This window comes from Eretmochelys imbricata, chromosome 12 (assembly GCF_965152235.1).
Source record: "Eretmochelys imbricata isolate rEreImb1 chromosome 12, rEreImb1.hap1, whole genome shotgun sequence".
Lineage (NCBI taxonomy): Eukaryota > Metazoa > Chordata > Testudines > Cheloniidae > Eretmochelys > Eretmochelys imbricata.
This window is the reverse complement of record NC_135583.1, coordinates 23,984,276-23,999,420: the sequence shown is the minus strand read 5'-3', so window position 1 is coordinate 23,999,420 and position 15,145 is coordinate 23,984,276. Positions and strand designations below refer to the sequence as shown.

Below are 15,145 nucleotides of genomic sequence, written 5' to 3'. Positions count from 1 at the left end.
ACTTATGGTACATACTGAAATGCTAGGAGAGCTAGTAAGGAAGTTTAGACTGCTGTTTGGGTCCTCCTCCTGTTCCAGTTGTTAGTTGCTTATTGATCTCCTAACAAGTCCTCCTGGGGCAGTGTTATTTTTTCATTACTTTGGTTTCTTATTACTAATAAAATACCCGAGTACAAAAAATAAAAAAATCCATGCAGCATCAAGAAAGCCATCAAGAGGATTCTGGGGCAGGTCCTATCGATCAGAGAGTGAGGTCCTCACACTTATCAATATACATCTGGTAAAGACTGGCCTGAACTGGCCAGAATACAGAACATTCATGCTGCTTTCGCAAACTAGCTCTGGAGAAGTTTAGCTGATTCCATGGAGTTTAAAATATTCACTTTTTAACCTAGTAGTGCACTGTATTCTACAGAAATCAGCGCAAGAGTGCTGAACAAGACTTTTATCCACTATACAAAATCACAAAGTAAACCCAAAATTCTACCACAGCAAAAGCAGAAACTCAACGCAATGTATTTTTTCTTTTTTTGTTGTTTTGCTAATTTATTCATTTGTGTGTGTTTGTGTGCACACACACACACTTTGTTTGTTTAGGAAGTTTGAACAGGTTTACAAATACGGACTATGTAAATATGAGAAACAAAACAATAATCATTACAACAGTGAACCTTTATGTAAGGAAACCTTATACAATAAAATACTCGTTAGATCTCTCTTTTTAGCAAGGTGTTATATTACAGAGTGAGAATCATTACAACATCTCATGGCATGTTATTTCTATTGATTTTATTAAATTGAGTGAAATCTCCGATTAACATATTTAACAGACCAGTTATGTCTATCAAATGTTAATATTTAAAAAACAGACAGTTGTGCCGGTTTAGGGTTTTCAGTTATTTTGTTTTGGTTTTTTTTTTTTTTTTTGCAGGCGAATGCTCTTTGTCTGATTATTGAATAAAATACTGAACCACATATCTATTTGTCCTCCTCTTTTGCTGGCTAAACGGGTGTGTTAAATAACGGGTGTGTTAAATTTTTCCATAATAACAACCTCCCATAGTTGGACTATTTTCGCTTTTTCAGTGACAGGCTATCAGTACCCTAGCAGCTATAGTACTAGCAGATGATAGATTAATTCTTAATTTCCTTTTGGTCACACAAAAGGAAAGCCCCAGAAGGATGACCAAAGGATAATTTGATAATAAATACCCAACAATTTATTATATTCGGCTACAAATTGCATTACAATATTCTATAATGACTTGACATGTCCACCACATATATTAAAAAAAAATCTCCTCTTTCACCACAATTTCTCCAATATGTATCCCCAAGCAATCTATCAAGCTGACTGATGTACAGTATCATTAAAACAGTATCTTAAAAAAAATTTATCATGCTATAGACTGAGCAAAAATATCTTTCTAAACAACTATGCATTTAGTGGACTTTTTGGTTGTTCTTCAAGGTTAATTGATCTTACATTTCATTAGGTTCTTGGAATACCTTAACTCCATGAAAAATGTTTTATTAGAGAGCTATTGGTCAGATGAGCAGATCATTGAATACAAAAAGAATTATGGGCAACATTTCAAAAAGTCATTTAGAAACTTTTGAAAATATCACCCTACATTATTTTTATTCTTTGCTGGAAAATATATCCAATTACTCAAAATTAGTTTTGTAATTAACAAACTGTCATATCTATCAATTTCCATGGTGTCAGAACAGCTTCATTTACTTCAGTCAATATACAGATGGTACAAAATCATGTAAATCTCTTATTGCTTTGTGTGATGCACTGTAACATGAACTATTCCAAATACCCTGGAAATGTTAAGGTAAAGAGTAAATTTTTCAAAAGAGCCTAAGGGTATGTCGACACTGCAGAAAAAGAACCATGGCAGCAAGTCTCAGAGCCCGGGTCAACTGACATGGGCTTGTGTGGCTCATGCTAAAGGGCTAAAAATAGCAGCGTAGACATTTGGGCTCGGGCTAGAGCCCAGGCTCTGAACGCCAGTGAGACAGATGGGTCTCAGAGCCCAGACTACATCCAAACCCGAATGTCTACATGAGTAATTTTAGCCACTGAGCACAAGCCCAAGTCAGTTGACCCGGGCTCTGAGACTTGCTGCCAGGGGCCCTTTTTTGCAATGCACACACACTCAAAGTGAGTTAGGAGCCCACGTCCCTTTGAAAGTCATTTAACAATCAATATTGGTCTAATGTGATTGACTTGAAATAGGCACTGAAATATGCTTTAAAATACAACTATATTGAAAATACTTTTAAAACTAAGAAGGTTCAGTAATCCACTAGCCTTAAAATTTGTTTTTTTTATTCTCCTCAAACAGTGAGTGTGCCTCGACTTCAGAGGATTGTTTGTCCTTGCTGTTCTGTGAAATATCTTCCATAACTCAGTGCCATCCCTTAACCTCCTCCCTCAGTTTGTTTTAAATGACTCTGTTCAACTTGGTTCCAGTGAGTTTAGACATTTTTTTTTCCTTCTTAGCTCTATGAAGTTCAGTCTTTTTTAAACACTCCCCTCACTTGGGAAGGGATAGACTGTGGTGGAAAAGATAAATTTGTCACTAAGGCTTAGTCTAGTCATCTGTGCATAGGACTGAGAGCCAGGAACTTCTTAATTCTAGTTCCACCTTGGCTGCTGACTTCCTTGGGCCTTGAGCAAGTCACTTAAGCCAAAATAGTCAAAAAGTGCCCTTTAATGTTGGGTGCCCAACTGTAGATACTTAAGGCCTGATATTCAGAGTGCTGAGCACTCACCTCTTCAACTGCAATCAGTGGGAGGTGCAGGTATTCAGAATCTCTGAATACTATATCATAGGCTAGGCAACCAAAATAAGAGGCTACTTTTGAATATTTCAGATCTTCATTGCTATTCTTCAGTTCTCTCATCTGTAAAATAAGGATAGTACTACTTACCTACATACTTCACTGGGAAATTGTGTTTGTAAAAATCTTAATTATAATACACCCTAATAATTCAGTAAACAGAGATACTCAAGGTACATTTTAACAGTCTTTCCTTTAGCAATTCATTCAGAAACTACATCTCTACAGAGTGATAGATCAATTTGAGAATAAAACATGACCTTTGAAAACCAATATGATGTCTTCCGTATATGACGGCAGCAGAATAAAACTGCTTTAAAAAGTAAAATCATTTACAATTACTCTATTGCCTTCAGTGGGAATAGTCCACTGACTGCCTGAAATGATTTCTCCTCATTTGTCAGACCAACCTTACAGTGCAAATTTCAAGAAAAATCAGATCAAGTTGAACACAAAAAGTTCCTGTCACACTCCACAGCTGATACATTCTGAGATCTTTGGTTCTTCTGCCACTGATGCCCACCTGGAATTTTTGGACTATGCCATTTTGATTGATGCCAAGTCCCTTTCATACCTAAATCCAAGAAGCCAGCATGGCTTATTGTAAAGAACTGTCCACCTACTTCACAGAGTAGATCACTCATCTCAGGCCAACAGCATCCATGCACTAAGCTCAGAACTGTTAATATGATGGCCACTATCTTGGCCAGCAAACCTAGGACTGAATTGAGGAACCTCAGAACTAAAACCAGCTTGAGCTAGAGAGCCAAGCTTCCATAGCTGGGTTGTTACAGACTCATATCCTCTGTGGATCAGGCACAGAGGGAGACCTGTAATACATACTCACCAGCGAGCCCACTAATGTTCAGTGAATTCAGTCCATTCACACAGCAAGAGATACTTGAAGTATTATAGGAAATTTGACATATAGGACATATCTAACTAACTATCTGGGTAGCACCAGACCCCAGTACTGAGCATTAATGTATTTAACATCCTTTGGGAGGTAAAAATACTATGACAACCATTTTACAGTTGGGAAATTGAGGCAAAGAGAATTAAGTAACTTGACCAAGGTCACATAGGACATCTGTGGCAGAAGTAAAAACTGAATCCAGGCCTCTTGTGTCAAAGCCATCCTTCTGCATAGGTCACTCTTTCAGGTTAGTGAAAAATGCTCAATATTAATTTGGGCCCTTATTGCCTGAGATTGTCAATACCACATTTGAGGAAAGATATCTACCAATCACCTTAAAGCACACAATAGGCCAACCAATACTAAAGAAGCAATCTCTGGGCCTGTTGGGTAGGAAAGATTCAATTTATTAAGTGTACATAGTTGCCATTTTGGATTGGTAAAAGGACAACCTGTCCTCCATCTTGGCACCCCTTCTCCTTCAGCTTTTTGGCCCTCTTTTCGAGTTTGGCACCAAAGCAAGGAAAAGGCAGGAATGGTACTGTCTCATGGCAGTAAAATCTGCCTAGCAATGGACAACGCATATAAAGGAGTGTTCACCCTCTGAGGGGCACTTGGTATCTCTGGATGCTGTGAAAGCAGGTCATCCCAGTGAGGCATAGAAGCCCTCCCACAGAGTACCAGCCTTGCTATTAGCTAGGGCCCTGAGGGAATAGAATTGAGGTGAACCAGCAACACCTACCAAGGTTCCCTTGACTTACCTCCACTCACCTGTTCCATCATCACGGATATAGTGTCCGCATTCAGCACGCAGGATGATGAAATCAAGAATAGAAGACAGAAGGCACCATACTGAAGATCTACTTACCTGGCACCAAAGATCCTGAGGTCCAATTCCTGTTGTGTTCCCATTCCTGACACCTGTCCCTGAGGTCCTGGTTCCCGTCTGTGTTCCTGTTCTCCTGTCCAATGTCTGCAAGACATGGTATAGTCCTTCTCTGTTATTTCTGTAAAACCCCACTGTGTAAGGGTTTGGGCTCTGGGGTTCATCCCCATTTCCATCATCTGTGTTAACAACTGAGCAGTTATTCTTTGTGTTATCTTAGTTGCAGAGAGTCCTAGTTTGTTGTCTCTCTCAATAAACACCATTTTGTTGTTTGCAACCTTAATCTGCCTGTGTCTTAGCCACACTAAAACACCATTATAGGTGTGGAGGGGGGGTAGGATACTGCAGATAGCCTGAGACCATTAAGATTAGGTTTTACTTCACAGAAGATGAGCTAACAAGCCCTATGAACCTTGCCAACTAACTTCCTATTCTTAAACAAGATAATCTAAACACAAAGAAAGCAGCATTTCAAACTATACCCTGCTAACATACCAGACCCCCCTCCCAGTCAGGCTTCATGTCAGGACATGGCATTGGTCCCTGTGATGGATAACCTCCTCCTGGCCAAGAATGGGGGAGGAAGGTCACCCATCATCATACTACTAGATGTCTCCTGGGATTTAACATCTACCATAGTTCACTAATCTCTTGCATCAAACAAGTAGCTGAAGTTAACAGAAAAGCACCAACTTCTTCAAAGCTCCCTTTAAAGACAGCCCCAGAAAATGCTGATGGAAAATTGCTCCAGACTACTCATTTATACTTACATCATTTATTAAGGTAAGATTGTGGCCAAAGACAATTATTCAGAAATAAACCTAAAATCATGTTAGTTTATTCTTCTAATGTGCAATATAATATGTTTATTGCAAAAACTTTGAAGGAACTGGCAAAGCATTTCTATAGCTATTAACATTAATAAGAGGAGTCCTTGTGGCACCTTAGAGACTAACAAATTTATTTGGGCATAAGCTTTCGTGGGCTAAAACCCACTTCATCAGATGCATAGGGTGGAAAATACAGTAGAGAGGTATAAATACACAGCATATGAAAAGATGAGAGTTGCCTTACCAAGTGTGTGTGTGGGGGGTCAGTGCTAAGGAGCCAATTCAATTAAGATGGAAGTGGGCTATTTTCAACAGTTGACAAGAAGGGAAGAAAAATCACTTTTGTAGTGCTAATGCATTCAATGTAATCAAGGAGGCCTATTTCAAACAGTTGAAAAGAAGGTGTGAGTATCAACAGGGGGAAATTTAGTTTTTGTAGTGACCCAGGGAATAATTTTCCCCTATTGATACTCACATAAGGCAACTCCCATCAGCAGGGGGAAAATTATTCCCTGGGTCACTACAAAAACTAAATTTCCCCCTGTTGATACTCACACCTTCTTTTCAACTGTTTGAAATAGGCCTCCTTGATTACATTGAACGCATTAGCACTACAAAAGTGATTTTTCTTCCCTTCTTGTCAACTGTTGAAAATAGCCCACTTCCATCTTAATCGAATTGGCTCCTTAGCACTGACCCAGCACACACACTTGGTAAGGCAACTCTCATCTTTTCATATGCTGTGTATTTATACCTCTCTACTGTATTTTCCACCCTATGCATCTGATGAAGTGGGTTTTAGCCCACAAAAGCTTGTGCCCAAATAAATGTGTTAGTCTCTAAGGTGCCGCAAGGACTCCTCGTTGTTTTTGCTGATACAGCTACCACTCTGAAACATTAATAAGAAAACTGTTGACATTAGTAAGTTCTGTCAGAGAGAAAAAATAAGCCTAAAACAACCAGCCAACAAACAAAAATGGTTTAAAGAAAATTTTGAATCAAAACCTGATTTGAAAGACACTCAGAAGTGAGAGAGGTATTACATGTCTCGGGCAATCCGTTGATAGAATAAAAAGGTCCTGTGCTATGAAACCTTCCTGGGAACACACCAGGAGATCACCAGCATCAGGACCATGACAAATCCCACAGGGAGGGAGGTTCCTTGCAGATCCAGCACCACCCAGGTTGCCTAGCTCCATGACAGTTCATCACAGTACTGGGGAAGCTCTGCCAGCGCGCACGGACAGTTGGGGGTGGTTTTGACAGTCTAGGTGTTTTCTGGTGCACTAGTTTAAATCCGGATCAGAACTGAAAAGCCACCTGTCATTTGTGCAGCCCTGCCACTGGCTGTCGCACCCCTGCTCGGCTCCCCGATCTCCCGCCCCAGTGCGGCTCCCCGACCGCTCCGAGGCAGAAATCGACCCCAGCTGGGGGCAAAGGGCGAGCGGGGCAGCAGCTTCGCTCTCCTAGCGGGCACGTGCAAACCCCTCTCCGCGTGCCCCCGGGGCGGCCTGAGGTTTATGGAGCATGGGCAGAAGCGAAAGGGGCGGACTGTCCCACTGGGCTCCCCCGGCCGCGCTGCGCCGTGGGGGGCAGCCCCCGCAGCGGCCCCGCGAGCCGGAGCGGCGCCCCCAGCAGCCGCTGCCCAGCTCCTCGGGACTTCAGCGCCGGCCGCAGCGGGCGGCGGCGCATGCGCCGGCCGCGGGCGAGCTCTCCGGCGGCTCTCCGGCTGAGCGGGGCAGAGGGCGCGGGAGTCGCTGGGGGACGGTTCCAGGAGCGGGGGAGCGATGGCCGGGGAGACTCAGCACCGGACCCTCCGGAAGAGCATCGCAGCCCAGCCGCCCGCAGCGCCGCCCCGCGCCCCCAGGAGCGGCAGCAGCCCCGAGCGAGTGACTCTGAAGAAGGAGATCGGGCTGGTCAGCGCCTGTGCCATCATTATCGGTAAGAGCGCTCTGCCCCGGCCGGGGTCCGGCCACCGAGCCAGCCACGTCTCAGCCAAAGCGAGGGGCAGCGGCACTGGCTGGTCCGGCCCCGGCTGTGACCCCGAGCCAGCGTGCGCGCCTTGGGAGAAGGGCGGGGGGGTATCATTACACTCGGTCCATCTCCGTTGCTTGTGCAAGCGTTATTCCGCGGGGTGGTCAAGGGTAGCACGCAGGCTGGTGGTGAGCAGATATCAGGGCTGCGAGTGCCTTTGGTAAGCTCCCTGCAGAGTGCAGGCAACAACCACCAAGTGTTTGTATTTCATTTCTTCCCCGTTGTACCCTAGAGAGGCAGATTAACGAATGTAGCTCTCTTCGGGCATATTTGGATGAGGGAATCAATATTTATTGAGCACTATTTAGTATATAGAGACAGAAGAAAGATTAGCAAGTAAAATGCATTTCATAGGCATTCATTTGTTAATACGAAACACTTACTTTTCCTTCCCATGCAATGAAAATTCCTAGGTACAACAACTTTATTATGTGCTGCCTGTATTTCAAACCAATAGATAAAACCCCTAGAATTATGTCATTTCGTTTAAAGGTGCTCTTGGGGGTGGTGCAATAAGCTATAGCATTGATTAATATGCCAGAGTCTGATGCCAGAGTCTACGATTTCTGAAAATTCTGATTGAAAAGCCAGTATACAGAAAGTGTCACCATAATCAAGGGGAGTAGCAGATATAAGTTGCTTAACTACAGGAGATTCAGAACCTTCCACACTGCATTTTACAGTATATATCAAACAAGTTCTCTGTTATCTTAAAGAAAGGCAACAGTAGAAGTCCACATAAAGACCTAAAGTTGTCAGCCAAAACATCCAGCATTGTAATCCAAAACAGAGTTTAACCACTTTTGATTTAAAGCCTATTACAAATTGTCTAAATCTGAAATGCCAAAATACAATTGGTTTACAAATAAAACTCTAAGACTTCACAAGACTAAGTCAATAGATAAGAACCTCAACGTATTAACAGTCATCTATTGTACTCTAGTTGTCTTCCATTTACTAATATAACTATATTAAGTGATGAGACAAAAAATCAGATTTTTTCCAATACCAGTTAACTGTCCACAAAGAAACAACATTTTATTTCATTCCAGAGATGATTTCTCACAATGTATTTATGAAAAGTGCTAACTGGTACCCGTTTCCAGAGCTCTGGCATCTTACATTAAACAATTAGGAGATTAAAAATATGCACAAGGGTACAGGACAGTGAGCCTGCTCCAAATGTCAAAAGTCTACAATCCATTCTAGTCCACCTTTCTTTATAATTAAGACTATGCTTGAAATGGAATCCATTCATTTTATTTCTACAGGCAAAACCAACTATTAGAATTAACAATGTAGCTAAAAGTTAAAGAAGTACTGTATTAACATTTCCTTTTGAATTATAAACTCTCAAAACCAATCCGCTCTGAACCTGAACTATTTGCATTGCCTTTCGTATCCCAATGATCTCATCATCTTGCTGAACACAAGGGGTATTATAGTTGTACTAAGATTAAGAATATCTCATCTGCTACTTTTTCAGTAGCTCATTATCATTATATGAATTTTGTATTATCTTGATTACACATTTTAGAAATTTGAGCTGACTATACTGATTTCTTGAGTATCTGTACAACACACAATCATCCATTCTTACACCTCTCTAAGTGTGTGTAATCCCAGTTGATATTGCATGCTCATATCAATGCACGACTGCTGCCGCTCCGCCGTCAACTCCGCCTGCGCCTCTCACAGAGCTGGAGTACAGGAGTCGATGGGAGAGTGCTTGGGGGTCGATTTATCGTGTATAGACTAGATGCGATAAATCGAGCCCTGCTGGATTGATCGCTGCCCGCCGATCCAGCAGGTAGTGAAGACATACCCTTAGACTGCTTATGTTATGGCTTTAAGATTTTGCCCTTTCAGAACATAATCTGTGCAGTGTTACATTAAACTAACCAGCTTCACTCAGGAGTGACTTAAGGAAAACATTAAGATCACCTGTTATTTTACCTGTTTTAACTATAGTGCCCAAACTATCCCAAACTTTTAACAATCCAGTTCAAAGTCTCTTCAGACGCAGCATCAAAGTACCAATGCCAACAAATGGAAATGAATTTATAACAGATGTTACATTGGATCAGATGTAAAGTTTATGTATTAACTATCTATAGTCATTAAAGGTTTCAGAGTAACAGCCGTGTTAGTCTGTATTCGCAAAAAGAAAAGGAGTACTTGTGGCACCTTAGAGACTAACCAATTTATGTGAGTATAAGCTTTTGTGAGCTACAGCTCACTTCATCAGTGAGCTATAGCTCACGAAAGCTTATGCTCAAATAAATTGGTTAGTCTCTAAGGTGCCACAAGTACTCCTTTTCTTATAGTCATTAAAGGCCTTGTGGCAAGATCTTAAAAGGTATTAGAGATCTTTGTGCAAGAGCTGGGCCATTTGACCTGGTGTGCTGGCCAAATGCCAGTTTGGGTAATTATAGTCTGCTTAGTTAAATTCTCAATTCATTTTCATTTGGATATGCTATTCTTATTCACTTCATGCCTTAAACTGTTGTGTAGTGTTTCTATGCAGTGTTAAACCACTGCTATGTTCACTTCATAGGTGGTTGTATGTCAGCGCTGAGTGACGTGATCACTATGGGCCATACTCAACAAGGGCTCTCAATAAGGGCTGTAACTATCTAGTCTAATTACCCACACAGGCGTAAGCTCTACCCTCAACCTTGATCCCTTGTTTGGTCTTGCTCAAATTTTGGCTTGGTCATGTCAGAGGGGGGCATTTGGCAGTGCACAGGTACTTACCCATATTTTTCCACTAGGAGCAAATGGATGGAAGGGGGCTGGAGGGGTGAGTGAGAGGAGCCCTGGATCCATCCCCAATTTGTCAAAGAGAGTAGACATCCAGGTGCATAGACTCCCCCCCAGAACCAAGGTGAAGTATGGGATGAATTGTGATAGAGTCACAGCTCATTCTCCAGTCTGCTCCTGGAGTGATGCAGCTACACACCGTCCTTACTCAGGGCAGATTGTAAGGTTACAATTTTGTCCTTCTGTACATCCCGGTTAACCTTGGTAAAGTCTTTGGGGCCCCTTTCAGATGAAAGGTGATATATACGTGCAAGTTATTATTGCACCAGCTGTACAGGGAATGTAGCTCCCTGAAAGCTACATTAATTACCTGCTCACCAGCTCAAACTGTGCTGGGGGCAATTGGTCTGGTGTATAAGTGGGGAGGAAGATAAACTAGGCCACAAGCATGAGCTGTGGAGCTGCACAAGGACAGAGAACTATTGTAAGTGAGGTCTCCCACCCCCACCCTCTTGGGCTGGAGATATGTACAGTAACTAGAGTCTTTGGGCTGCAGCAAATCCAGCAGAGAGGTGAGAGGGGGACTAAGGTAGTGTTTAACTACTTTCTATAGGGTGATGTAATTTCCAAATTGCCAAACTTAAGTGTTCAAAAATCATGAGATTGTCTTAGAAATCATTGATTTTTTTAAAAAAAATACATGTGGAGGGTTTTCACTTCAGCATTCACTTGGCTAACATTTCCAGGCTTTTCTCTGTAACCATGAGGGCTAGAAACATTCCTTTTATAACTGAAAGCTGGGATTCTCAAATAATCACATGGATCTGGTAGTTGTGGCTTTAAGAAAACTACCAAATACTGGGAAACTCACAATAAGGTTGACAGAGTGAGCAATTCTGTAACTGGGTGTGTTGGCTCCCTCCTCTTCATGACCTCTCCCCAGTTAATTACCGTGGGGATGCAGTGATTCTAATGGGTTCCCAATCCCTTCACATCACCTTGTTTGACTTGTGTTTCAGAGCTGTGCCACCCCATCTGCAACAGGGGAGGAATCTGCCCCATGCTAAAAGGCCATGGAGGTGCTATACATGCTCTGTACCTTCTCCGACCTCATCCACAAGCACCAACTGTCAGACTGGCAGTTGAACTCAGCAGAGTCAAACACAGCCTCTGGGAGGGAAGGAGTCGTTCCCCCCCCCCCCCCCCCATGAGGATACAAAGTAGTCACCATGGCTGCACAACCTGGGTGGGTCACAGAGCACAGGCAGGTTCTGCTCTTTGGCAAGACTGGGACTCTAATTTGTTTATTTCTCTTGAGTTAATAACTGTTATATAACTGATTGGTGGAACTGCTGTCAATACAATTAAGAAAATTGTTTAAAAGACAGAGGGGAGTTCTCATGTTGCAAAGAGTTCTGCATGCAATGACAATTACTGGGGAGAGTATGGGCTTTTGTACATTAAGAAAATTGCACTAATATAACTACATCAGTGTAATTACCCCAGTGCAACCCCTAATGCTGATGTACTGCACTGGTGCAGAGTAGGACTAACATTGATGTAACTTAATTCAGTAATGGGCAGGGGAAATGAACAGCTCCCAATACCCACAGATCCCCTGAAATCTTCCTGGGTTTCAAGAGATTTGCTGGCATCTCTGTGGTCTCTCCTGATCCCCTATGCCCTGGCTCCCCACCATCCCTCACCTTTTCCCCCCTTAAAGAGGTTTCCACTGCATTGGGCAGCTCCACAGCCTAATGCTTTCCTGGTTTTTACAGTGGATTTCCTATTGATTGCCACAGTGTGGTAAGGTGGTCTTAGCCCACCAGCCTCCTTCTACTCCCTCTGGATCTCTCAGGGAGGTCTCAGCATTATGGGAAGATTGTAGGATGATGGGAGGGAGACGGAGCCAGGAAGGTGACAACCCTACTTCCACATGGAAAAAAAGTGACATCTTCACACAAACCTTGGCAGGTAGCAATCCAGCTTTACATTAACTGCAATGAAGAAAATATTCTCTCTGCACCTGCAGAAGAGGCTACTACTGTCAAAAACAGGTTTAAGCACTTTAACAAACTCTGGTTCCAGGTGCTTAGCCAGTGACTTTCACCAGTTCAGTGGTCTGACTTTCTTTGAAGCTTGGCAGTAAACATGTACTGCTTAATACTATCTTTTGTATTAATTTAAATGATTTGAATTGACTATAATAAGTTTAGGCCTTAACATATGTTATCAATTTCAAATTTAATTTTAAATAAATTTTAATTTAAAAAACTATTTAAATTAAATACAAATTCAGTTTAATTTTTTTAAATCATAAATTTGTATCCATCCTGGGTTAGATGGCCTTTACCACCAGAAAGATCTTGAGACTTCTCTGAATTTTATTCCATGCTTTGGTAAAAACTCAGTATGCTAGACTTGATTTTCATATCATACATATGGGTATGCATTGCCACATATCATGAAATCTTTAGTAATGCACAACTATGAGTAACAACAGTAGTAGCTTTGTACATGGTATGTGGCAATGCATGCCTATGCATATAACATTACAATCCGTCCTTTCAGTTCCACAGTCTAATGACACTTGAAATCATAAAACTTTCCAAAGTCATCTCCAAAACACATCTCCAAAAGTGTTATTGAGTGACTTAAGCATCTCAGTAGAGTATCTGTTTAAGACTCTTTGAACAGAACAGCCAATATGTCCATAGCCCTGAAGTGGCATTGAGGTCCCTTCCAACTCTGATATTCTATGCTTCTGTGATTATCAACCTCTCCTGCAAATTTGCTGTGAAACAGAACCTAACTCACATTAATGATGGGGACAACCTTTTCCAAATCAGTGAATGCTGGGAACAACTAACTGCAAACATAGCAGCAAAGTTCTGAAGTGATGGCACACCCCATTCTGGCCATTATCTTGGATTTGCACCGTCTGAAAAAGTGAGCCTCTAACATTTTTCAAGCGTTTAAATGTCAGCAGTGAAATCCCACCCCCTTTGAAGTCAAAATCTTATTGATTTCAATAGGACAGGATTTCACAGCAGGAGCATATCTCAGACACAGACTGAGTAGAGTCAAGGGGTAAGTATACTCCTTATTTTGCATACAACATTCTTGGTTGTTGCCTCTATATCGTATTATAGTAAATATATGATATTTAAATAAAAGTATGTTTTAAATGCAGCAGAAAAGAATTTTGCCCTAAATTTATTAAGTAAAAGTAATTTAATGTATACTGTTAACTTGTACACATTACACCAAAATATAACCCAATAAAATTTAAAACTGATAAATTAGAAGTCCTTGTAAAATTTCCCACAGAAAGCCAGACTTTATAAACACTTAATTACAGATCACTACCCTAAAAGAGCATGTCTTTCCAATAATTCAAACTGAAAATTTACAATAAGGGGGTGAAGATGAATGGGTGTTATTTTAAAAGTATCATGAACAAGACAATATACATATGTGATGGACAATTCTGCGGTTGCTACTTCTGTTTCAAATAAAGCATGACTACTATTTTTATTTCCAATTACAAATATAGTTTGAGTTTTCCTTTTGCTTTCCAAGTGTTCCTTAGCATAGTGAATTGATGGTAATGTGGAGTGCCAATTTGGTGACAGTACTTTGTCCTGTTGGATGATCTTTGTTTCATGTCTGTAAGTGTCATTATCTGGTGTACTGGAGGATACTGTAGCAAATCCATGGCCTCAAAATTTTGCATTTGTCATTATGTAACACAGCATGGCCACTTGAAACTTCACTGCTGCAGCAGAGCAAGAACACATTTCCTCCTGCTCCAAAAGTACAGGGTTCTGCCACTTGAGCTAAAGGAGAATCTCTATTTGCTGCTATTAATAGAAGGTCTATGCCCTACAGTTGATCAATTCCAATTCCATCCCATAGAAGGCAGTGATATGTATATACTCTAGTCAGAAGAGTTTGCCTCTTCACAGGGCCCACTCTAGTTATAGGCAAACTTGGCAGCTTCCTAGGGAAACAGATTCTGGCTAGGGCAGCAGGACCAAACCTGAGTGGCACTGCAATCCGGTGTGGCAGGTCGCAACACCACTCATTCAAATTTGGCATGGCCAGCCCTCTGTCATGACAGAGGGACAGCTAGGCCAAACCTGACTGAGTGGAGTTTGCCCACATACATTTCTACCATAACCACAGACACATCAGAAGGCTCAATGAATCCCCCCCTTGAAGTCCAATGCCTCTCCAAGGGTGCCTGCCTCCCAGCTGAGAACCTCTGTTCTAAGGAGTAGGAGGGGGTGAGAGGAAAGAAATGCTATTTCAGTGTAGCATAAATAAATATGAAGAAACCCCAATAGTTGCTCATATGAATAATAATGTACAGTGTTCAGGCAAGAATATAAAGGCCTACACCCCCACTGCTCCATCCCAGTGGACAGATTTTTGTTTTCCCTCATCAGCATAACTTTCTGATGTGAAGCAGAAATAGTTTTTAAAAAGTTACAAATGTTACCAAAACAGTTTTATTCAGACGAACTAATACTTGAAGAAGACAGCCCAAAAGGTTGTTAGGTTGTGGTAAAGAACACATTTTTGGGATATCCTGTTGTAAATACAAAACTAAATACAAAAACTTTCTGTTCCAGTCCAAAGAGAGACCATTTCTTAATGTCTACAGAGTGACCACTGTGTTTGGTAGTGGTAACAAATCTCTCTGGTGATTCTTCTCTACTGCAGAATTTTGGAATGTGCCTGAGAGCTTCTGTAGGAGCACCCTACCTGGTCTCTGTTTTAAATACAGTCACATACAAGAAAAGAAGACCTATTCTGGGTTTCAGCTATTAATTGCCTGTTAACATATTCAGCAAT

General features: G+C 41.5%; 1 protein-coding gene across 1 annotated transcript in view; it reads left to right on the top strand.

Annotated features, from left to right (window-relative positions):
* The first annotated feature begins 7,275 nt into the window (after positions 1-7,275).
* Positions 7,276-15,145, top strand: part of SLC7A10 (solute carrier family 7 member 10) — an 80,119-nt gene continuing 72,249 nt past the window's right edge. The window contains exon 1 of the mRNA XM_077831056.1: positions 7,276-7,429. Within this exon, the coding sequence (XP_077687182.1) occupies positions 7,276-7,429 (154 nt within the window). The remainder of the gene's footprint in view (positions 7,430-15,145) is intronic.